Here is a 26,255-nt window from a genome sequence, read left to right on the forward strand (position 1 = left end):
TGCTGTGCTTTCTGTCAGCCTTATGGCTGCAGCCATGATCAGTCCAGCGTTGTCAGATTCATATCTAGAAGTTCCACATACATCAACATGAGCGAAAGAATCTTTTGATTTATCTTGATTCACATTCTGCTCGATTAAAAAAGACTTTTTGCATCACAATACAAAACCTCCTGAAGGATCAGTTTATGTTTGCAGCCTACACGGTATAGCTCAATCACACTGCAGGCGACGTCTCTTCTTCCCCCTTTCTCAGTAAATGCTTGTGTGATAAGACCGTTTCAGATAGATTATTATCATTGATAGAAGGTATACATTCAAATCGATTGCTGTTGTGTGGTTTACAAAGTGTGCTGAAGGTACAATGCTGTTACATGCCTAGGATGGAGTGTCACAACTTTATTCACTTGGTACAAAATAAAACTGCCCTGTCTGTTTTACATGAATTAAAGTGACAAAACCCGTTCCGAATCCATACAAAATCTCTTCCGACAATATCATGAGTATGTGTTTATGAATTGAGAGATGTCTTATGAATATGGAAAGGGTTTTGTCACTTTTATGTCATGTATGTCAGGGAGCAGAAGCACTGAGTCAAATTAATGACTTTTCTATGAGTGAGCATACCATATGGAATAATTTGGACAGTTTGTTATTTCAAACCTTATTTCAAACGTTAGAAATGAACATTTCCCTTATATTTCCGAGTATAGAAATTATAAGGAAATTTTACAATTTCTAAACCTTTTGCACACGTTTGGCATATGAGATACGATTGGCACCTATACGTTTGGAATACATAGAGACAGTGACACGATGTTAGCTCCTGGGCGAAACGGTGAGAGCTGCAATGATCATGTTCTTTTCAGCGACAACACATGTCTATTTGGTAGTACAGGTATTGACGACATTCGGCGTTGAGGTATTCGCTAAAACGCTCCATCATATGTTTCACCTTTAGTCGGCTGAATTCTTTTAGCATAAGGTTATGTAAAGAGGGTGGACGATTTCAAACAGTCGGTGCTTTATTTAACAAGAGCCATTTGAATTCACATTTATTCCTGATACGTACTGATCAATATTCTACATGTTCACGGCATGGTAAAAAACCGATTAGTGTGTTACTTTGAAACAAATGATCTTATTACCAATATACAATTTTGTAAGTTTAGAATCGTTCATTAAAAAATCCATCTAAATAGACAATCTGCTGTATCGATCTTTTTCGACTTAGAAAAGGCTTACAATACAACATGGAAACATGGTATTGTAAAAAATCTCAATGATTTTTGATTGAGAGGCCATTTGCCTCATTTTATCTCTCAGTTTTCAACAGACAGGCAATTTCAAGTCCGAGTGGGTCCGTGTCTGATCATCATAATCGGGATCAGGGTGTCCCACAAGGCAGTAATTTGTCTGTCACTTTATTTAGTGTCACAATTTACAGTTTGTCAAAAGTTTTAACTGATTCAGTAGATGCATTACTTTTTGTGGATGATTTAAATATATCTTGTGGTAAAAACATGCACACAATAGAAAGGCAATTAAAATCATGTGTAAATAAAATTATCAAGTGGACTGGTAGTCCCATTTTTATATCGTATCCAAGCCCATTTATCGTTTTGTAATGTTCTACAACTAGTTTTAAGTCAAACTGGGTCCTTCGTCGACAGTTTTTACAAATACTGTATAAATTAGTCTCGCTATGGCTGAATTATCCCGCGATATGCCAAGGAGAGGCACGGGCCACCGAGCCGTTGGTGCCCGTGCCTGTAATAAAACAGAAGATGAGATTGGGTTAAATGGCCGAGGGTGTGCAGGTACTAGTGGGCTACTTAGCTGCTAATTGTATATACCAAAAATGCTACCGTTGCCATGGCCACGCGCGTGGCCGACGGCGATTGCAGCTAGCGCTGCTGGCCTGAGACTGCTACCGCTGTCCGGCCCCCACGGTAGCATATTTAAACGCTACCATTGCTTGGCAACTCCCACGTTGCCAAAAGCAGCTCCACGCTGCTGGCCTAAGTCAGACTGCCGCTGCCCGGCCCCAGGTAGCCGGCCAAAGCAGATCACACTGCCCGGCCCCATTAGCAAAACCATTGTGCGGCTCCCGCCGCTGACCCAACTGTCAGCTACCGCTTGACAAGACGACTTCCGCCGCCGGGCCCATATACGTGGCAACTGTTTGCCCCAACGTATGTTATTCTACGATTCCCCGGCTGAAAAGTCGGGAAAGACAAGGTTCCCACTGAGAAGCAGGTAACCCCGGAAAGGTTCCCGCTGAAAAGCAGGTAGCCTTAAGCACGAGTATTAATTTGGAAGCAAGTTAATTTGTTACTAGCAGTGTAGCCCACAAGAACCCCGCCACAAAGCACCAGAGTGCTACCCCACACCCACGGCCACGCGATACGCGGAGATAGCATTGTTGCCCGGCTTGCTTATGCACTGAAAGGAAACACTAACCTGTGGAGATAATATCCTTACTGGCGCAAAACAAGCGCCAGGGCATGCAATAAATTGTCCGTAAACACACACAGTCCTTTGTCACTGAGGTGGACGCCCTCCCAGGCGTACCATGTCTTGTCAGATGCCAGGATCTGGGGATGTGGCACTGTTGTACCGCCGAGCTCTTTGACTCGGTTGGTCAGTCGGCGGTTGATATTCTTCCGCATCCCCTCGATCTTTCGTGGATCCCTGGCATCGTGCCAGTAGCGCCTGGGCAGCATTGAGGATACGATGATCTTGGTGTCAGGAAGCTGGAGTTGTATCCGAAGGATTGATGCCACCATGTCAAGGTAGAGTTGGCTGCCTTTGACCGAGCACAGGTCGTTGGAGCCCAGGTGAATGATGAGGGCTCTGGGGCTGCGCCGTGTCGCCTTGACCTGTGCATCCAGAATGGTGTCCAGCTCCTTCCACCTCATCCCCCCTCGTGCCAGCCATAGCATCCTCGGTTGGTTCGGGCTGGTGCCCTTCAGGAGCAAGTACTGCCGTGCCCTGGCCATGTAGCTGGATCCCACCATCCAAACTGTAAACAATAAGAAGTGTAGTAAGTACCATGAAAGACTATTTGATTTAATTGTGCAACATTGAATTTGTTGGTAGGCGTATGTAAGCATTGTAGCAATCTGATTTCCACCTGCCGTATTGTTGTATGAGGTGTTCAGGCACCCCGTTCATGGCTGCTGATGTGGCTGCCCCAATGCGGAAGGAGTGCGAAGAATAGCAGGCCGTGTTTATGTTGCTGTGTGCTAAGGCCTTTTTTAGGAGTGCCTGGAATTGGTACCTTGTAACGGGGGAATGGTCAAATAGGTGGTATAGGTGACATTGTAACTGTTGTCCCCATCCTGTACTGATCAGACTTTGAGTGTGGTAAATGGATTGAAAGCTGCTGGGGGTTGCCCGAGAAGCTTAAATTCTGGATGGCGCAACCTGTTTTTGAGGGTCCAGTTTGGACGAGTTCGCTAACCCTAAAGAAACCGAAGAAGGCTGTGCAGTAGACTGCCTTGAACAGGCTGGCTTCATATGCTGATGAGCATACGTGAGGCAGATTGTTGGTTACTACCTGCAGCAGATCTGCAGTGATCGGTTTTCTGGTGTCTGGTCGGCCCGCTGATTTGTGTAAGCCGGTTACAATCTTGCCTATCAGGAAATGGTTTGTACAGTCGGTGAGCCCGTGGAATTTGTGGTGTGAAGACAGCGCTGCAATGTAAGTCTTGACTGTGTTAGGGGAGTGGTGAGTGACTGACAGATAAGCAATAAAGTTTACGACCTGATCCAGCGGGACTGGCCACACCTCTTGTAGCTGGTGTGCGGACCGGAACTGGTGCAAGGCATTGATGCCTGTTTGGTAAGTGGCCCATGTATTAGTAGACAGAGATTGTTGTAGGAGTCTGCCGGCTTCCTGCCTCAGATCAGCCATATGTTGCACGGGATAGGTGTGGGGTTCTGGTCCGCGGCTGGTGCTGCCTCTCGGAAGCGTTTGAGCTGAAACCTCGAGAGAGCATCGGCAATAGTGTTAGCAGTGGAACATACATACTTTGCCTTAAACATAATATTATATCGGAGACACTGCAGGATTAGGCGACGGAGTAGGCTCATCACTCTGGGGGCCTTGGTTGACTGCTTGTTGATTATTGTTACGACGGCTTGGTTGTCGCAGTAAAAGAGGACCTTTTTGTTTGCGAGTTGCTTGCCCCAGATTTGGATGGCCAGTGTGATGGGGAACAGCTCCAGGAGCGTCAAGTCCCGTGTAGTTCCATCCGTCACCCACCGGGGTGGCCATGCGCCGTTAAACCATTTGCCCTGCATGTAGGCCCCAAAGCCGGCGCCACCCGCTGCGTCTGAAAACAGCTGGAGGAAATCGCTATCCACCCATAGTTGGTCCTGAAACACTGAAATGCCGTTATAACTCGTAAGAAATGTTAACCACATTTGTAGGTCTTCCTTGACCCAGCTGGTAATCCTAATGTGGTGAAATGGTTGCTTACCTTTGCTAAGCAGATCGATTAGCCTGCGGCTGAATGCCCTTGCCATTGGTATAGCCCTGCACATAAAGTTAAGCTTGCCTATGAGGGACTGAAGGGCCCTTTTTGTGACCTTGATGTTACCTGTTGACAGGATGTCTTGGATTTCCCTTGTTGCCTCCTTGATCTTGGGCTCTGGGATTCTGATCTGCATTGCAATGGTGTCGATTTCCAGCCCTAGGAATGTCAGTTTGGTTGTGGGGCCCACCGTCTTGTCGTGCGCAATAGGAACCCCAAGCTGTTCAAGTGTATTCACGCATCCGTTGAGGTTGTCTGAGCAGTGGCTGGTGCCTGCTGTGCCCCCCGTTAGGAAGTCATCCAGGTAATGCATGACCGGACACGTTGGAAGATGCGATTGCATGCACCATTGCAAGAAGGTACTAAACGTTTCAAATATGGCGCAAGATATGGAGCAGCCAAATGGTAAGCATTTATCGAAATAGAACTCACCTTCGAATCTGATGCCTAGCAGCTCGAAATCGGATGGGTGGACTGGTATAATTCTAAAGGCCGACTGAATGTCGAATTTTGCTAGTAATGCTCCCTTTCCCAGTTGTTGCACCATCTGGGTAGCTTCATCAAATCTGGCGTACACAACGGAGCAGGCCTCTGTGTCTATGAAGTCATTTATAGATTTACCCCTGGGATAGGATAGATGGTGAATTAGACGGAATTCCTCCGCATGCTTACCCAGGTGCTGACCATATCCTGGCTGCTTCTTGGGCACCAGGCCTATTGGGGATACTTGGAGGTTGTCTAGGGGGGTGTCCTTGAAGGGGCCCGCCATCCTGCCAAGGTCGACTTCCTTTTGTAGTTTTTGTTTCACGTAGCCTGCCGTATCTTGGTGTGTGGCTGATCGCAAGTTTCGTGCCAGGCGACCCGTGCGGCTTCCCTGGAACTCGAGCTTAAAGCCAAAGCTAAAACCTACCCATAAATAATTTGCATCTCTGTAATTGACCCTAGCATATTGGCGTAACCAGGGTGCCATTTCATTGAGATCCACGGGGGAAGGGGCCATTGAATTTACCTGCCTTGCCGGCTGGTTTTCTGTTAGGAAAGGGCTGATTGGGCTTGTATGGGGTCGGTTGGACCCCGTTCCCTCGAAAGCAGGTCCTAGAGCTATGGGAATGTTTGCCACACTTACCGCATTTGTGAGTGTACTTACGGTTGACCCTGCTACAGCCAAATGTATTGAAATCCCAGCATACCTGACTGGCGATGTCCCCCTGTACGCGTGTCATTGCGCCCCGTCCGCCTGATTCTGGTTGTAGTACCGGCTGTGTTACCATGTACTTCAGCCACAACTCCCCGTCGATGTTGTCCCAGCGTCGTGAGGGGTCCCTGAACATTCTGTGTCGGAATTGTTGGTCGTAGGTTGACCAGGCATCCCCCCCGAATCGAAGTGCCGCCGTTCTTATGGTTTCCATGTAGGACAGCAACCCCTGGGTTGTGCGGACCTCGGAGTGCCTACTAACGTAAGTACACATGAAAATGTGGAAAGCTGAAGTCCAGCTTGCCAGGGACAGGCGCTTTGCTTGCTGTTTTATTGGTTTAAAAATTACCTTACCTGAGGAGTCATACGCCATGGTAATCGTACCGTCCTCGTGACTTCCCTCGGTGTTTGGTAGTATTGTGCCGAGGTCGACATACTCGCCACGCCAGATTTTTTCCCTCACCTGTTGTTTGACGTGCGCGTCTATTCCGTCCGCACGGAAGGAAAGGGAATCCCCGTATCCAGCGATGTGATTGGCTGGGGCCGCGTCACCGTCGGCCTCGTTGTGCGCATCGGGGATTCTCCCTATGTTGGGCGAAATGGCGGGAGAACTAAAACCAAGCCTTACCTGTTGGTTTGCGCTAACCGGGCCGGGCGCTGAATGTTCCAGCAACTGGAGTATTTTTCCCAGTTGCTCGTTTACCTGGGTAGCCGAGTTGGCAACCTGCGCGGCATTTACAAGCTGCGCCGATTGTACGTTAATTCTGTTGCCACCTTCGATATTTCCGTAATTGGCAGACTCACCATCAGCTGTTGTCTCCTGTACAATGTGTACTCCCGGGGTTTGTCTTCTGGTTGTCCTGGCCTGCTTGGCTCCCCTCACAAGCTTGTGGTTGACGGTTGCTCTTCTCTTGGGAGGCATCACGAAAAGTCGGGGTGGTGAGTTGGTATTCCACAAGCGTAAATTGTCCCGAGGGTGAAGTTCGGGAGTAGAGCGGAATAAATGCGATACGGCGAGTGCTGAAATAGATGGTATTCAAAGCGTAATCGGCGAAACGGTCGCGATTGTGTAAATGCGATACGGCGAGTGTTGGAATAGATGGTATTCAAAGCGTAATCGGCGAAACGTTCGCGACTGGGTACAAAGGAAACGTAAAATGGGAAAGCGATTAGATACAGTGACACACGTGTGTACTTGGGGAAGGGCTGCTCGCGAATGACGGACTAACAAAGGGCGGGATGATGCTTGCGCGGGATTATTCCCCGGGCACGGTGCCGAGTGGTGGCCCGGGGTGATTGAGTTACGAGGGGTGATTGGGTTACAGACGTAATTAGCCCATGGTTTGGATACGCGCGATAAAGTCATTTAGTAGTTAGTACTAAATGTAAATATTGCCGACGTGGCTTAATATTAAATTAATTCACTCACCCTACAGTTTCACAACACTTCCTCCTCTCACATCACATCCTCTCATGGTTGCTTTATCCAGCTGACTGAACTGGTTCAGTTTAGTTCGGGATGCAGACCAGAGTATATGACTTGTAAGTTTCTTCTGGATAACAGAGTTCTTTGGAGATTCAAAATATACACAAAGAAAAAATTTAAACACACCAAAATATATTTCATTATTGTTTGGTCCCATGATTTGTAACAGTCATGAAAGATATAATTACGGGATGGTATGCCCGTGCAGCATGCTACCCTCGAGTATCTCTAAAAGCAGTATGTGGAGATTTTTTTAAATACCATATTTCCATGTTGTATTGTACTATTGACCTGTGGCCTCCTTAGTACGGAAATAAAGAAATCAACTGGTAATGAAACTTGATTTGATAATCTCAAGAGTAACCAAGAGGTCTCAAATATGAACTTGCCTGTTAACTCAATAGCCGCCATTCAATGGACAAGTCTACTCAAGTAAGTCGAGTCTGTACAGCGAGATTTTAACGATCAGCGGGGTGATCCCAATGGAACAGCACACCCTGACGGCGGCTAGTGGAACTCAGTTATGTCTTGGAACAACAAGGGGCTGCTGGGACGATGTCACAAACACACGGGCAAGGTGTATTCATTCAGCTAGTACGTCATTGGAGAGACTTTCTGAGTGAATTCAAATGTTAATACATATGTCTTTCTGTATGCGTTCTGTCGCTCAGTTGAGAATCCCATCATCACGGGTAAGGAAACTGAAAAAAGACATAAGGCGTTGTCTTGCTTTACCTAGGATTGAGGCCAGAGTGTTGGCTCGCATCTCTGGTCAGTGTGTATCAATGTTCCGGGCTGTTGCACCAGGGAAACTAATGCTGAGAAATACATGCAGACTCCTTAGTAGAAGAAATAGTTGGGACGATAAATTGACACTAGATTCGCCAGCTAAGGAGGATATGTTGTGGTGGTTTACTGCTCTTGATAACTGGAATGGACAAGTTGATGCTTTAAAGAGACTAACCAAAACCAATTTGACATTTTTTTCACAACAAAAGTAAACTATTTAACGCTTAAAAGAATTCTGGATAAACCTTTTACACGCATCCTACTCTGCATATATTGAACAAACTTTTTAATAGTGCTTTGCAGATGAGTGTTGTTGTTGTTGCTTTTAGTGTTTAAGGTGTAGCTCTAAAATAAGGGAGATATTATGCCACAATTTGTAGTTTAGATACATTGTAACCTGAATATATGTATTTGAATGTATTTGGCGATATTCGTCGAAAACTGTATGTATCAGTGTGGGTTGGCGTGCGGGTGAATTAATCTTCGATTGGCATGGAAAATTGTGTAGAGTGTTTTCACAATGTTTATGGATTGGTTTGACTTGTTACTTCATACAGATAAACATGTGATTCAACATTTAGCAATAGTTGACCCTTTAAAAGCGTACACATCGATTATAATAGCTTGGACGCGACTTGCCCACATTACCCATGTTTGCATTCTACGGCTATTATTAAAAAGTTCACAATGCATAAAGGCCCTGGAATAAACAACTATGATAATATATTTTAGCTGCGCATGGACTTGCACACCACTTGATATTTGAATACTGTACAGAAGATTTTTTTATGTCTTAACAACTGCACCTGTCACCCATACGCACAACAGTTAAAGATTGATGTGACGACGGGACTAAAAAAGAGAACCAACATACAATAACCGGTAACTCGTTTTTTAATTCATATCATCAATAAAGTCCTTCAAACATTCACAAAGGACGTTTGCAAGCGGTCAGTTTAGTATCCCTAGCCCATGTCAGCCTGTATGTGTGAGTAGCTGTGTGTGCTGCAGATCACTAGTATCCCTAGCCCATGTCAGCCTGTATGTGTGAGTAGCTGTGTGTGCTGCCCCATGTCAGCCTGTATGTGTGAGTAGCTGTGTGTGCTGCAGATCACTAGTATTCCTAGCCCATGTCAGCCTGTATGTGTGAGTAGCTGTGTGTGCTGCAGATCACTAGTATCCCTAGCCCATGTCAGCCTGTATGTGTGAGTAGCTGTGTGTGCTGCAGATCACTAGTATTCCTAGCCCATGTCAGCCTGTATGTGTGAGTAGCTGTGTGTGCTGCAGATCACTAGTATTCCTAGCCCATGTCAGCCTGTATGTGTGAGTAGCTGTGTGTGCTGCAGATCACTAGTATTCCTAGCCCATGTCAGCCTGTATGTGTGAGTAGCTGTGTGTGCTGCAGATCACTAAAGTACTCACGAAAATGAAAAAAAACTGTTTGTCTCAATTTAAAAATCGACACAAAGTGTCACGTGGCTGTAAATACGAAATAACAAAACAACTCGAAAAGTACTAGTCTGGATTTGCTTGTTTGATCTCAGTGAACAATACAAAATGTACTTTACAGGGGGTAATTTGTCGTCACTTTCAACATTCAAAAATAAAACTAAGTCCAAATTAACATAGCAGAAACTGACTATAGGCATTATGCACCTGTTCTCACCTGTCGTGAAAGTGTCATAGGTCACCTTGATCAACTTACACCTGGTTATGCCCTGTTTCACAATAGTCTGTTTTATTCACATTTTTACACACTTTTACGTGTAAAAAGGCATAAAAACATTTGATACGCTGTATTTGTGCCAAAGCCCAGTTAGTACTAATTTAGTTGTTTGCATATTTACATATTATGTATAATAACTGCATTTATTTAAGATCTGAGGTCGAAAAAACAGGGTTTTTTTCATTTCCGTGAGTACTTTAGTTTCCCAAACACATGCTTTATTTTGATGAGGCCACTTCGTGTTACACATGTGTTTTCTGCACCCTGAGTCACTTCGAGCACAGCAATCACACCTCCCCTTTGTCTCCACTACCTTCTTATTCATAATATTATGTATGCACCGTGCATGTGCACGTCATTGAATTGTGTTGTGGATCATCAATGAGATCAAGTCGACGGTAATGATGCATGTCATCCCAGATGTTTCAAATTCACGATATCAACAACAATTTAATATCTACGTGAACGATTCTGTATTCTTTATTCTTTAGTTTATCTTGATTCTTTAGTGTTTCGCATTCAGCTATTCAGATAATAGAAACAGCTCACAGTGTAGGTTCACAGTTTAAAATCATATAAACTGGGCGGCAAAAGAAAGTATAGGTCGAGTTCCGTGATCGATAAAAAAATAACAAGAAGAGGTTTTGTTGTGAATTATAATATAATCTAGGGAGGGGTAACAAATGATTGATCAACCACAGTTTGAATGAAATTGTGCAATCACAGGTAATGTAAGCTGAAGGTAAACAATTGTGGGGTAAGATATTTCAATTTGTCTGAAATGTCACCAAAAAATTGTCAGACACACTACAAACTCATTGTCGGCACAGTTGCCTTCAAAAGCGTGTATGACCTCCAGCTGCCTCAATGCCTGCTGTGATACGCCGCCTCAACGATGACGTCAGTCTTCTGATGACGTGGACTGGAATCCGTTGCCACTCGTCTCTCAGGGCCTGCTGCAAATCTGGTCTGTTGACGGAAGCCTGATGGCGTGTTCTAATCTGTCTGTCAAGATGGCCCCACAGATGTTCAATAGGATTCATATCAGGTGAGTGGGCAGGCCAGGGCAAAACGTCAACGTTCTGCTGGTTTAGAAAGTTCCGAGTCATTCTTGCAGTATGGGGCCTGGCATTGTCGTGTTGAAACAATGTCCCCTGCGCCATGAACCCCCCCCCCCCCCCCCCCCCCCCACCCTCCGAATGGATGGACCTCTCGAATACACGCCGGAGCCAAACGTTCCCCTCTGCACCGATAAACTAGTTCTCTGCCGTCATTTCGAAACAAGTTAAACCGACTTTCATCAGTAAACAGCACTCGACGCCGATTTCTCACTTGCCAGCGTCGAACCTGCATCGCCCATCGCAGTCTCAGGCGCCGATGTTGAGCAGTCAGTACCATTCCTCGAAAAGGACGATACGCTCTGATTCCAGCAGCATGACGTCGTCGTAGTACTGTACGTTGGCTAATGGGATGTTGCTGTTGCTGTTGCTGCCGTCGCCGTCGCCGTTACGAATCTGTTTTGCAGGTGAATGAGGCGTATCTGACCGTCTTCCGGTGGTGTTGTCACTCGGGGTCGTCCGCTACTAGGCCTGTCCTGTGTCCTCCCTGTCTGAATATACCGTTGAATCAGCCTGGCTACTGTCAATGGTGTACAACCAAACCTTCTGGCAATTTGGACCTCTGTTGCCCCATTTCGGCCATATCGATGGCTCTCTCTGCTCCTGTGACAGTCGTGGCATTTCTTTTGTGTGCTTTCATCACGTGTGGTTATACCCTGCAGACGAACGCATTTATACAGCTGACATGCACGTGCAGTTTATGCCATTTAGGCGCATATGTGTCAAACGTAGAACCCGAAACTGAACTTGAAAAATTATCCTCGTGATAACATTAGTTCTCTCGACCTGCGCATGGATGAGTAGCTACTCCGTTAGCCTGATGTAACCCACCAGTTACGTAACATACTGCAAAACGAGAAAACTGCGAGCTGAGCACAATAGGGACAGTTCCCACCTGTAGAGGGCGCCACAACTTCTCTGTTCTCAAAAGCTACAGCAAACTTGTAGCGGGCTACAAGTCTCAAAAAGTATGACTTCAAGTAGCCTGCTATACCATCGCGATTCTTGAATCTATATACAACAGAAAAAGAATGGTTACAATTTAATGGTTGCAAAGTGCTTTGCTCTTCATTCCACACTGCATGTTTCTTTCTAATAAAAATAGATAGTATTGCTCAGTCTACATTTCGATAAAACTGAGTGGATGTAGGTCGTAAATGTGGTAAACATTATGGGCTTTACTAACTATACTGTGTACTATACTTACAAATTAACCGTGTGTTGAAATGATAACGAGCCCAGTTACATTTATGGCATGGCCGAAACTATGGATTCCATTTGCCTCGAACACATTTACGATAAAGTGAACAGGCTCGAGACACATGTGTGTGTTTGTGTGTATACGTGTTTGTCTATATGTGTGTCTGTTTGTGTGTGTATATTGTGTGTTTGTATGTGTGTATGTGTGTGGGAAGTCCTTGTTGTGGAGGCAAGGGCCGTTGGAATCTACATCGATGTATTTCTGCAACGTCTTGACGTACTGCTCAGTGTTGGATTGCGTGTTGCAGTCGCTGTGGACAAATGTAATTGAGTGAGTGATTGAGTTGTTTTTAACGCTGCTTTTAACAATATTCCAGTTATATCACGGTATGTCAGCTTAATGTGTGAGGAAAGTGATGGAGGCGTCACACGTTTACCACGTCGGTGAAACCAACGAGGACGGGTATGGTGCTGACAAGCCTAGAAATATAATCGGGGCTTCTGGCATGCCAAATGGACGCAACTCTGCACAGGGGCGGTCGGGTAGCCTAGTGGTTAAAGCGTTCGCTCGTCATGCCGAAGACCCGGGTTCGATTCCCGACATGGGTACAATGTGTGAAACCAATTTCTGGTGTCCCCCGCCGTGATATTGCTGGAATATTGCTAAAAGCGGCGTAAAACCATACTCACTCACTCACTCACTCACTTTGTCTGTGGGGACTAAATATTCTTTACTGATCAGTGTCTCCTTGTTTGTCAGCCTGTGGGTGGTGAGCGGGTAGTCAGAGACCCTTTTGAAAGCCGATGTGTAGTTGAACTGCTCTATAGTGCTCCTGAAGGAAAACAGACAATCTTTGTTCATTGGTCAGTCATAGATGTCGGACGATAATGCATCTTCAAAGGGTCCAAACTGAGTTCAAACTGGAATCATACCTTTAGTTTTTACCTTGGAATAAATGGATAAATTTATTACATTATAGAACGTGCAATCATCGTCGCCTTTTGACGTTGGACGGTGGAACTGTATCCCACCCATAGTAAAAGGAATGCAATTTATGTCACCGCGATGTAATGGGAAATGAATATCATGTTGCCTCACATTTACCCAGTTCAGTAACTACAGGCTATTCGCAACAAGTCAAACTTTTATAAATTTAGTAATAGTAGAAAAAATCATCATTTTAAGAAAGCTTGGTGTTTTCTGTTCAGTTATAATGCAAACGTATAAGTCCTACGTTAAAACCTAAACTCTGTTGAATTGTACCTTATTCAATTATGTTGTATTTCATATGTCGTTATACACGGCCTGAAACGCAAAAGAAGTTCTGTTCTGACGTTCGATTCACCAGCCTGCCGTCAATGCCAAGGTAACCAACACCCCGCTCACTCACTACTATTCAGGTGTTGACCCCAAATCGCTACATTCGGACATGCTCTGTTTACGAATATATCATACGAATCTTACTTTAAAGTTGTTTGATCAGGGCTACAGTATTTTAGGCCTAAGTGATGCTTTCGAAACGATTTATGGTAGACATGAGGAGGACATTTTCAAATGAGTCACAGAAAGGGATTCAGATTAATTTTCCCATTCTCACATGTATCATATGTTTCTTTTTTCAGTTGTACCTTTGACTTGCCTTTGCATGTGTTTGTGACAGGGACCATCAGTAGTGCAGGACTCTTTTCTTCAACGACAATATCTAGTCCTGTTGCACCTTATGTAGAGTTTGTTAGCTATTCTTCTTCTCCTTGTTTTCTTATTACATTTTTTTATACATCCATTTGCCACCCGGCAGGAGGTCACAATGACATGCCATGTGCACATCGATTATCAAAGACATTATTAATCACTTGGCATTTGAAATATGTGCACATCTATATCCCGTTTTATCCCGTTTTAAGCATATAACATCACACAGAATTTTGCCCACATATGTTCTTGTTACCAACAGGAATGGTTGACTCGGAGTCAGGAAAATGGCATGATATCTCAATGGCTGATATCTCAATGGGCTCGCCTCGCCTCGCCTCGCCTCGCCTCGCCTCACCTCGCCTCACCTCACCACACCCCACCTCGCCACGCCTCGCCATATGTTTTAACAACCAATTGATGGCTGAGACATGCTCAGACACGGTAAGTGCAAGGTAAATATTTCACCTCGCCTTGCCTCGCCTCGACTCGCTTCACCACACCCCACCTCGCCTCGCCTCGCCTCGCCTCGCCTCGCCTCGCCATATGTTTTACAACCAATTGATGGCTGAGACATGCTCAGACAGACTACACCCATGCAAAAACTGACACTGCTCGTAATCCGGTCATAGTAATATATAGCAATGTCACAGAATAACAGACTACAGCAGTGACATAATAAGAGACGCATTGTACCTGGAGAGTTTCAACGGGAGGGACTGAAGTCAACCAGGTATTTATATTTCATAGTTAGTGTGTCATAGTACTACCTATTTTGATGTTAATATACTGACGTGTCAGATTAAAAATAATCCAGTTATTAGATCTGGAGTCGTGGTTCCCTAAATAGTCTTAAAATTTGATTTACTGTCATGACAGTCTAACTATTTTGTTTACCAGGGAAGACACGTAAGGCTAGATGATAGATGTACTGTCACGACAGCCAAACTAATCTTGGCGTTATATCTACTATGTATAATATTTACTATTACATCTACTACCAGGGCAGACACGTTAGGCTGGATGATAGATCTACTGTCATGAAAGCCTAACTGGTCTTGGTGTTATATCTACTACCAGGGTAGACACTTAAGGCTGGATGTTAGATCTACTTTCATGACAGCCTAACTAGTCTCAATGTTATATCTACTACCAGGGCAGACACTTAAGGCTGGATCTTAGATATACTGTCATGACACCCTAACTAGTCTTGGTGTTTTTCTACTATGTAAAATATTTACTACTACATCTACTACCAGGGCAGAAACGTTAGGCTGGATGATAGATCTACTGTCATGACAGCCTAACTAGTCTTGGTGTTATATCTACTAGCTAGAGTGTTATATGGCAGTGTAATATCTTGTTAAACAATGTGATCATGGTATTACATTGTTGTCGTTGAGATTCAGTAGAAGTTCATAACATTGTGTTTTAACCATAATTAGTTGTCAGGAATGTATTGCTTTTGAATGAAAGCAGTGATATGGAAGTTTTAATAGATTTATCCTTTTGGTGTAATAGACTAATCCAGCGTGTACTGCCATTGAATTTTGTACTGACACTCTATTTCAAACTGCTATTGTAATAACATTGCAATAAATTGAATTGATTTGTATAGCTAACTTTATAATACAGTTGTTAATTGTATAATATTTCTTTGTTGGTTTTGTTTGCCTATAGACGTTTGGCTTAACTTCCTAAGTCGGCGTGTAACATGGTGAATACACATACCTATAAACTTTGTAAGGTTTGCTAATATGTAATGGGAGGTTGTTGGAGGAACTGGAACTGGTAAAATTATATGTGTGGCAAACAAAGGTTAGAGAGTTGTAGGTAAAGTTCTGCCTGCAGAAAATACATTTGGACTCTTTTGCAGTTTTCAAGTATATAATAATGTGGAATCCTCCCATCTGCCCATTTCATATTCTCAGTTGGATAGGCTTTCAGAGGATAGTTTTAATGCTAGGATCCAGTCGTAAATGAAAAGGTTTGTGTATCTTTTCATGCATTTCAGAACCTGCTCCTGGGTTGTGCAAAAGACGTTATAAAACAGAAGCGGTCGTAAAATCAAAACAAAGTGACATGACTACTACGATCGCGAATGTCACGATGCACATGCTTCAGGGGGACACTGATTATTTCCCTTCGATGTCGCTAACAGTGACAGATACTCATATCTCACTCCTTCGAAATATGATGAACAACTTTGTCAACGAAAACAATTACTTGCGTTTACACTACTGCCCACAAGTTCATTCCCCTTACACGCGTTGAGAACACGTGTAACGCGCACGTGGCAAGGGTGCTCAACGGATTGCACACGGGTTGAGCAGCCGTTGAAATATATCAAATGAATAGTGTGATAAAACAAAACAATGAAATGTGAATTTTGATGAGCTGCCTGTGTTCACCAGACAATAAAGACATGGTCGTCCCCTCTTATTTAGTGTTCGTTTGCTCGACTTGCATATATGCATGAACCAATTCACTTGGGTCCAGTCTAGCCATTGTGACGAGCCAACAATTGAACAGCAGTGAATTTGCGTTCATTGCTACGGAAAACCCTAATATAAGTCGGCACGATTGTCGCGGGTTGGTAATATATTCGCAATTAATCAAATGATTGTGATTATGAATTGCGGTAAATCTCGTTTCAGACTTATTACATTTGTTGGTATGAATATTGTCCAAACGGCACGACCTTGCTAAAAATGCAATGAAAAAATTTTCAGGGGCCTCAGTCAACAAACTGCGACTGTAAATGTATTATACAGCCGATGCAAGAAAATAACAAAAGATGTTACAAATCCAAATTATGAACATGTGGAATATGAATACTAATACCTGTACTTTTTAGAACGAGAAATTTACACATTGACATATTCAGATAAATCTCAACCTAGTCTTCTAATTTATAGGTTTTTTTTAACTTACTGATTGATAATGATATTGGATAATGAATACAAGCCTCAGACTTTTGCTACCTTAATCAACTTGCGTTCATATATTTCATACCAAAGGACGCAATGTGATATTCTCTATTCTTACTTACTTGTGGGTGAGAAACCATTTAAGACAAATGGCGTCAAAGGTATGTGTGATATCGAATTCCAGGTCCGTGATTGGATACTCCAAAGTGATTACCTAAATGGAATTTATTGATAGGTTACTCGTGCTACAGTCGAAATCCCCTACGTCAGTGTCAAAACTTTATGGTTTAAGGGTGCTCTATATGTTCTTTGAACTTATTTAGTTTGCATTATCGCCAGGGTCTTGTTAATCAACACATATGGCTGAAACGTTTTTGTAGAGGGTCACACCAAGTACACTACAGCGCAAAAGACTTTTACTTTAAAAACTGTTTTTTTTGTAAATCTTTTGCGTGGCTAATCGGCGACTTCGCATAATGTTAGTCAAATTTACACAAACAATCTGCGGAGCAATTAGTTTTATGACCGCCAGGCGTTTGCGCAAGCGTGGAGTTTGGAAGACATTTTATATGGTTTTTCACTGTTCATATTCTAATTGAATTCATAATACCACACCATAACAGTACTCCTTGAAGCTATAAAATGATTTCAAATGTTAAGTACAATAGATTGAACGAGAAAATATGATAAATTACATATAGATTATACAATCATTTTCTCATTTCTCAGCCGCTACGTTTGTATCGCTTGCATAGTACAAAGAAGGATCTTGTCTGTCATTTTTCTCAGATTTAGACTCAGAATGTGCTCATTCTAGTTAGGAACGAGAATAATTGATTATCATGAATATATATTATACAGTTAAAAGAGATATATGTACACAGTAATGGTCCAGGTCCAAAGGGTACGAAATGTAGAGCGGGTGTGTGTTTGAATTTGGTAAAATACATGTAGGTTTGTTAAATATGATTATTGAGCGAATTTATTTTTAATTCCTTTCATTCAAAATGTCCTCTGAAATTGTATTATGCTAGAGAAATAGAACTGACCTCATGGGAGATGTGACGTTAGCCAGCTGAGAATGAACTTGTGGTCACACAGTTTCACTGATTACAGCTTACACGCAGGCTCTTTGTTGAAGCAGGAATATACATGAAATGATATGTAACAATTCTCTGTGTACTTATTAATGTTTTGATGGTATCAGTTCTCCGTTCTAAGGTACTTTGATGTAAGTATCTACTACAATTAACAATACATGTATATAATAAATAAAATAATAAACTCTGCCAGAATGTGCCGTGCCAATCATTCGAGTAAGAATGACTATGACTAGACGAATCAACTATTCATACCCGATAAAAACCTACCAGACAATCATATATATCGGAGAATAGAGAATATCACATTGTGTCCTTTGGTATGAAATATATGAACGCAAGTTGATTAAGGTAGCAAAAGTCTGAGGCTTGTATTCATTATCCAATATCATTATCAATCAGTAAGTTAAAAAAAACCCTATAAATTAGAAGACTAGGTTGAGATTTATCTGAATATGTCAATGTGTAAATTTCTCGTTCTGAAAAGTACAGGTATTAGTATTCATATTCCACATGTTCATAATTTGGATTTGTAACATCTTTTGTTATTTTCTTGCATCGGCTGTACAATACATTTACAGTCGCAGTTTGTTGACTGAGGCCCCTGAAAATTTTTTCATTGCATTTTTAGCAAGGTCGTGCCGTTTGGACAATATTCATACCAACAAATGTAATAAGTCAGTGGCAAAAGTAAAGTAAAATAAACAAAGATGGCGGATGCAGTAAAGTTTCGAAATTAAATCAGTACTTAAAAAAAATTGGGAATAGCTTCAGCGAACCCGCCAGGTCTGCGAGCAATACTGCTACAAACGTGCAATGTCTGACCCTTTCCCATGTTTACCTTTTGTAAAACATAAGACATTCATACAACATATGTCCCCGTGTTATGAGTTTTCGGACGCTGAATAAACATTCTTAGTTTTTTCACATGAAAAACTGTAAAACATCTCATTCATTTATAAAAGACAACGTTATCATAAAAACAAGCCATGATCGGAGTATTTACAATTTCTGTGTGATGCCACACCCCTCGTTGTAGTGCAAGTATTCGAGATAGAAAACGTATGATGTCCGGAAACTTAAGATCAGACAATAATAGTATTGCGTTATGAATATTATAATAAAGGTATGTTTGGTGCTGAAAGCTCTTATCAAAAACAGGACAATCTGCGACGGTTTTTCGGAGTACCTTTTAAACTTTGATTATATTTTTACGCGTAGGATGATTTTTCCGAGGACTACTGTTTAAAAAAACGCGATTTTCCACGGATATTTTACATTATAACAATGTATACCGTACAATTAAACCGTCCAAACCAAATTCAACACTTTTAAGTAATAATAATATAGCTTTCATCCTCTGTGCAATCCACTCAGTTGGCTAATCTGCTATGCGCACGAGAGCATGTTTCAAATCACTTCGCGGCATCCCGTACAAACCAATCTGAGCTCAGCACAAATCGATTTCAACACTTTCAAGTGAATATAATAAAGAATGCAATGCAATCACCCCCGACTGAAACTGAGAACCTATAGAACATTTAATGAACGTTTCATATGTTGTATATTATTTGTGAGAGAAGGTGATTAAGTAGAAAATTTGAAATACTGACCAAGGGGATTGGGGATAAACAGAATGACTGGTATATGCATGACTGTGCGACATGGTGTGACTTGGGGCGTATATGGGTGTGTGCTAGGAAGGGTTGGGAAGGTTGAATAAAGAATGATTGATTGACACGGGTGAACTTGTGCATGATTGAATGTGTGTGGGTCATAATGAATAATGCGTCTGATTGAGTGACCGAGGTGAATTTTTGTGACTCGCTGATCTGAGACATGTATATGGGGTGTGGGGTGTGGGTGTGTGCTAAGGTGTGTAAATTGGTGAATTTGCTTGAGAGTATATGTCCGTGTGCCTGTGGAGTGAGACGGGGGGAGGGTGGTGGGTGGGAGTGGGTGGGTTGGGTTGCTGTATACATATAAAGATATTATTAGTTAAAATGTTTTATTTATGTATTTTATTGATTGTATAATTTTAGGTGTCTTTAGGCCAGTAATAGCCAGGTGTATTATGTACACATGACACTTTAATAAACCATATTATTATGATTATTATGATTATTATTATTATTATTTAAAACAGCTATTTATACAGAGCCTTATGTCCTCCTTCCCTGTTAAAGCTCGGTTTTATCATCTTTAAGATGCGGTTCAATGAAGCTCGAGATTGAATTGGGACGTTATTCTAATCCTCCTGTGCCAGTTAACCAACGTTTTTTGTAAATATTGCCCTGGATGTGTAGAAGATGAAACTCACTTTCTCCTCCACTGCTCACTTTATGATGATATTCGTGTTACCCACATTCCAAAGGTATTTAACCCCACAAATGGCAACTAAAATGATAATATTGAGCTTGTATATATTCTAAATGATTATAATATTTCAACACTAGGTAGTATTTGCTACAAAATGGGTGCTACAAAATGGCTGTTCGAAGAAAATCTCACTATCGATAACACCATATATATTTATACTGCTTTTTATATGTTTTAACTCAATACTTTTAACTCTTACTATGCATTATGTATGGTCTCTTATAACCAACATCGTGGGTGGCAGAGATACTTTATGGTGTACCTTTATAATAATGTATATGCCTACAACTTGTATCTCCGATGAGACAAAAATAATCAATTTGTAACTTGTCACTTGTCACTGTCACTGTTAATCCGCTCTGTGCACTTGACCATAAAGTCTACACACATACTTGTTCTATTTTTTGCAGTGTATCTAATATACTACACACAGGAATAAGATACATGTAATATGGTATGATGTGTGCGGTTTTTTGTTTTGTTCCAAACATATTTTATTGTCCAAGGAGACAAAGGGATGGGGCACAAGTGCCATACTTATTGTCACTTCGACGTTATATACAATATACATATACACACGCAAACACACGCACGCACGCGCGCACACACACATATGTTGCTTTACTCATCACAGAAATCGTTTGTCTCTTTTCCTCATTTACTTGTAAATATTGTGTTGGAATAAGGATGAATATTTTCCACTGTCTGGGAAATGTCGCCTGCAGATACTTGGATACTGAACTAGCATATATTGAGTACATGAGGGGACTGCTACGTCATGCATTTCAAGAACTAATATCCTGAGAACTAAATCTAACAATAAAGCTTATCTCATTCACAAACAATCTTTGCACACTTTAGCCACTGAAGCTGGGGATCCAGGCAGTGTAGTGTGTAGTAATTCAAAACTGTGAGTTCAGATTGTTTTAAAAACTGAGCCTTATCACCATCTCATTAGTAATCTGATATGATCTTTGTTTTTAAGTAGTAGTTAGCACCTCCTCTCCCCAAAAATCATATACAAACGTCGATCAAGTGGATAGCGCGTATTTTTGTGCTTAAGTCACTTGGACATTGTTTAGCCTCATAAACTGTTCATAAGAAACATGTCAGACAGCTTTGACATCATTGATGACTTAGTCTTACGAGATGATGTGAACATTAGGGGAAATGAGCTCAAGTGAATACAGAAACAGAGGGTCTAACATTGCCACAGTGTTAGGCCCGAAAGACTATTTTGGATTTAAATTGTGATTAAGGAAGTAGAGGGTAAAGAGAGAATAAGATAACAAATCTTAACAAAACCTACCTGCAAAACAAATGCTAGTTCGTTCGTATCCGTAATCCGTCACAAACTGTGATGAATACAGAGTGTGTTCGGTGAAGGAAATACGAAATATGATGTCTCATCTTGATGTACTTTAATAATGCAAGTCGACAAAAGGTGTACAGATGCCTCGACAGCATTTTTCACACATGAATGTGTTCAATTTTGGCAGTAAACTAGTACAGATAAACATGGCTATTCATGCTCATGTGTGTCAGGTCTCCCCAATGTCGCCGTCTCATCTGTACACAAAACAAGCGCATCGTCTAAACTGGGCTACATTTGCATTTCTTCAGCCGTTTACAGATGCCTAGACAGCATTTTTCACACATGAATGACTTCAACCTTGGCACTCAACTAGTACAGGTAAACAGGCGTCGTGCTGGGTAAGCGAAAATCCAATTTTCTCTAGTATCAGTCAAGCGAAAACCCAAGTTGGGGTAATGGACCTACGAAGGCGAGAAATGAGTAATTGCTATAAGCAACCAGATTACCGTTGTTTAGTTTAGCGCCCGTGCTGTTCAAACAGAGGAGAGGAGAGGAGAGGAGATTTACTAGAGAGTCGTTTCGTAAAAAAAATAATACATTTGGATGTTTAAACAGGAGAAGAGATGATCAGTTTTCTAATTGAACAAACAATTAGTTTCTTAGTTGATATGGGTTATGATACCGATGGGTTTAGAGGAGAGTCGTTTCTTAAGAATACATACAGTATGTATTTGATGGTATATTTAAAGATTGCAACTTATTTATCTATGTCCAAAATGGCTAATGCACAAGTTAGAGTGACTATGGTTGATACCGTGCGTGGTGGTCAGCACTTGTTTTATGAGGGATTCAAGTTTCGTTGTAAGAAAACGGTTCGTGAGAAGAAGTATTATAACTGCCTTGTTGCTGCCTGCACATGATAATGATGATAATAATAATCTTAAAGACATAGACTCAAAAGACTTTGCTATTCAGTTATTTATTTTACTTATTATTATTACTTATTTTTAGATACCACAGGTATTTGTCACATGTATGTATTTGTTTATAGTTAATATTAGTTAAAATACAATTATGTAATTGCAGGTGAACCATTCCCGCCAACCTATCCCATATGAGATGGAAGTGGAATCTTTCAGGTCCAAGCTCATCCACCATGCTTAGACGGAAACAACACCGATTCCAACGATATACAGAGATGAGATTTCCAGGCTTCGCAGCCAACACGGCATAGTTCCAGACGACCTGCTTAAAGAAATTCCTTCCTCTGCATCCCTGAAGACCATTCTGTACCGACAACGTCACAAGACCCTTCCTAAACGTCCTGCTGAATTCCAAGGCCACATGTTCCCGCTTGTGTACTGTCTGCTCCCGAACAAGTGCCTTTCCCAACACTTTGATCAGGGGCTGTTATTTTCAGTTCACCCAGTGCATTTGGCGTCGAGTACAGGGTCTAGCTACGGACTACAAGAAAGATGATGAAGTGCGACGTCTGGATCCAAGCCATCGCTGACAGTCCCGCGGGTCCCAAGGTCGCAGCCTTCATGGACTACGTCACGACAACGTGGATGGAAGGACGCCAATTAGGACCTGAGATCTGGAACCATTTTGGTAACCAAGGGAATTGCACTAACAATAACTTCGAGGGCTGGAATCACAAACTCAAAAGACTTGCCAGGAAGAGCTATCCGCACATTTTTGAAGTTGTTACGCTATTTCAAAGAGAACAATTCAACGTAGAAGTCGCCATTCAACGAATCGGAGCCCACTGGGCAGCACCACCCAGAACAGATGTGTTAGGACCTGATTCGCACTTGCTGAAGGGATACCAATGGACCCTGATCATAATACATTGGTTGCTTATTATTATTATTATTATTATTATTATTATTATTATCAAACATATTGCATTGTCCAAAAAGACAAAGGGATTGGGCACAAGTGCAGCACTTATTACCAACTTCTCCCTATATTCAGTTATACATAATATTGCATAATGAAAATGAACAATGTACAGTTGAAGCATCACATTGTGGAAACATAGTGCGCAATATAAATTTATATACAGTGCTCATATGAAGGATATGTACAATGTGCTGGAAAGTGAAGACAGTGTGCATCTCATACATATGCTAATATTATACATGTTAGTGTTGTATATAGATTTAACTATATTAATGATTAACGGTTTGGAAACAATAATATGCTAGCTACTGAATCTGTTAGTCGTTTCTATAAATTTGTGTACAGACAAGAATATTTTTGTATTCAGGAAAACATCTTAGTTTGGATCACCATAAAGAATACTATTTAGAGTTTTTTGTCCTCCAAGATTATCGATAGCTGTCAGTAATGTCTCCCTAATATCATCATATAAGGTACATTCGAAGAAGAAATGGAATGAATTTTCACAAGGAGCTCTGCATTTACAGGAAAAAGTATCAGATAGATTAACACGAAACAGGTTGGAATTTAGTGTGCTACAATTGTGTCTCAATCTAGTGTGCAATATGTTCGTAGATCTCTCACCGCAATTATAGTGCATAGGTGGTGATGTACGCTGCTCAGATGCGACAGCTTTAAAATAAGATATTGACGGACTATCCCTGATTCCTGATGATAGATTATTCCATTTGCCTAATGTATCTATAATATAAGACCTTTTAAACGTAGATGTCCGTGCAAATGGAACTACAAAATCATGGCGGTGTCAGGGATTATAATTGACGTTCTGTGACACAGCTGGTGGTATAAGATCAGTTACATATGAAGGACATTGCTTATTTATTATTTTATACATAGTTAAAAGTTTGTTGACGTTTCTTCTATACGCTTATATATATATATATCCACGTCACACACACCTAGAACAAGTACACTTATTTGAATATTACTAATATTACATGAATGTTACTGAGCAGTCAGTTCGAGTTTACATCTTTGCGCTTAATCAGCAACATTAAGCCTTTCACGTATATGACAACTTTGTAAGTTAACTTTTCTTTCCAGAAATCCCATAGAATGGTGACAGAGATGAACTTCTACCCAAAGAGATGTGTCATTGACTAAAATCTGCTTTGTTAATTTGATTTCAAGTGAAAGCAATGGCCTTCACCTGGAAGGAATTTATATTTGTATTATTTAAATTTTTCTTTTCATACACATCTCTCTGAATTTTGGGTTTTGAAATAGCATATCACAGAAATAACTCCTGTTGGACCCTTAGACTTGCAAGAATACTCTAATCATTGGCCGAAACATGCCCCATTTTGTCAGACCAAACCCATGCTGTTGAATTTCTAAAAAGCTTTAAAAGGGTTAAAGCTTTTTTTGGAAGTATAAATGGAGTGACTACCACAGAAGTAGCAAATGGAGTTACGTGCCAAACGTTTCCGTGTTTTTCGGGTTTAACAACTAACTTGCCTTTGCATGTGTTTGCTCTACCTTGATGGCAAAGGTATCAACATATGTCAGAACAAAGAAACGTGAACCCAATATTCCAAATGTTGGAAAATAGGGGAAAAACAGTACAGTCACGGTCTAGTGACCGTGTCGTTTCCCTCTCGCTTAATTTTCTGGCTTCCGTCACCATCCGGCAAAGTCCAGTGGTCGTCGTTGTCCAGTGTCTTTACATCCATTGTTAGAGAATTGGTGACCCGTAAATTTGGTGTCCTCTCATCTGTCTGACATCCCACTTGTTAGACACTTTTAGTAATGGTTGATTCATTACAAATACCATGCCTGTTACCTACGGTTTAAGTGGACTCAGCCCTTTCTTCACCCATTTGTCAGCCAGTAAGGTAAGAACACCCCACAAACTGTTACTCATAGGTTTATTTACAGCACTAACAATTCAAATGACATGAGTCATATAAACAAAACTAAATCAATGTCAGTACTAAAACACACATATCAAGTATGCAAGGTACTGATTTGATATATTTATCTCATACATGTTTGCTACCTTGAGGAAGCGTATTAGGGCCACGGTCTAAGAACATGTAACATCTACGTAGAAGAAAGTAACCTCGACGTCGCGATCGATGGAACTATATTCTACGTAGATGATGCTTGGCTGACTTTTATATGCCAATTAGAGTGGCAATGGTGGCTGGTGGCAATGTATCCTACATAATAAAATAATATACCTTTATGTGGTTTAAAAGACATCGGTGACGAATACCAGTATTTGTGTTTTTCTGTTCTACATCCAATAAAACAAGAGGTAGATTGTTGACCCATGTCTTCATTAACCAAAGTTCTGTTCTGTTAGAGCGCCTCACTTCTAATTGACGTATTTATCATATATAATGGCTGCATTATTTAGTAAATATGATATTTAAATTCGTGTTTGGTTTGTTGTGTATGAGAATGTCTGGCAAATGATTCTCATGTAACAGTTCTCTTAACTGACCAAACCACAATGGGTGAGGTGAGGTGAAATTGGGTTTAACGTCGCGTCCAAGATTATTGCACTTATATAGCGACGTGCATGCGCGTGTATGTGTGTGTGTGGCTGCTTGTACTAGTCCGGACTGATGCCGATTTATAGTGCTAGCTCACTGAGATACCATGCCGCAGTTTAACATGAATACCCCACTCAGACACAGTATACTGACTCCGAGCCGACCAGTCCTTGTTTTAGCCCCTTAATGCCGAGCGCCAGACAGGGTAACAACAAGTACAATCTTTTAACGTCTTTTTGTATGACGCGGCCCGGGATCGAACCCTGGACCTTCCGCTCTCCGGGCGGACGCTCTACCACAAGACCACGGAGGCGGTCAAA

The 26,255-nt window shown here is 41.6% G+C and overlaps 1 protein-coding gene and 2 pseudogenes across 1 annotated transcript; 1 reads left to right on the forward strand and 2 right to left on the reverse strand.

The window, feature by feature from the left end:
* Positions 1-2,191: 2,191 nt before the first annotated feature.
* Positions 2,192-5,607, reverse strand: LOC139454578 (uncharacterized). The gene is made up of 2 exons (XM_071236378.1): positions 4,362-5,607; positions 2,192-3,022 (listed from the first exon to the last, which is right to left on the reverse strand). Exons 1-2 carry the CDS (start codon positions 5,536-5,538, stop codon positions 2,478-2,480), a joined length of 1,722 nt encoding a protein of 573 aa, XP_071092479.1. The 5' UTR covers positions 5,539-5,607; the 3' UTR covers positions 2,192-2,477.
* Positions 5,608-5,696: 89 nt separating this feature from the next.
* LOC139453928 (uncharacterized) lies at positions 5,697-7,089 on the reverse strand (annotated as a pseudogene).
* Positions 7,090-22,137: 15,048 nt separating this feature from the next.
* LOC139452955 (uncharacterized) lies at positions 22,138-24,337 on the forward strand (annotated as a pseudogene).
* Positions 24,338-26,255: the final 1,918 nt, after the last annotated feature.

The sequence above is a fragment of the Haliotis cracherodii genome, unplaced genomic scaffold (genome assembly GCF_022045235.1).
Source record: "Haliotis cracherodii isolate W230 unplaced genomic scaffold, xgHalCrac1.p SCAF_10, whole genome shotgun sequence".
In the NCBI taxonomy this organism is placed as follows: domain Eukaryota; kingdom Metazoa; phylum Mollusca; class Gastropoda; order Lepetellida; family Haliotidae; genus Haliotis; species Haliotis cracherodii.

Coding starts and splice junctions, on each gene's coding strand:
- LOC139454578 (XM_071236378.1), bottom strand. CDS start 5,538: ATGGCCCCTTCCCCCGTGGATCTCAATGAAATGGCACCCTGGTTACGC. Junction 3,023..4,361: donor GGACCAACTATGGGTGGATA/GCGATTTCCTCC, acceptor TATTGTTTACAG/TTTGGATGGTGGGATCCAGC.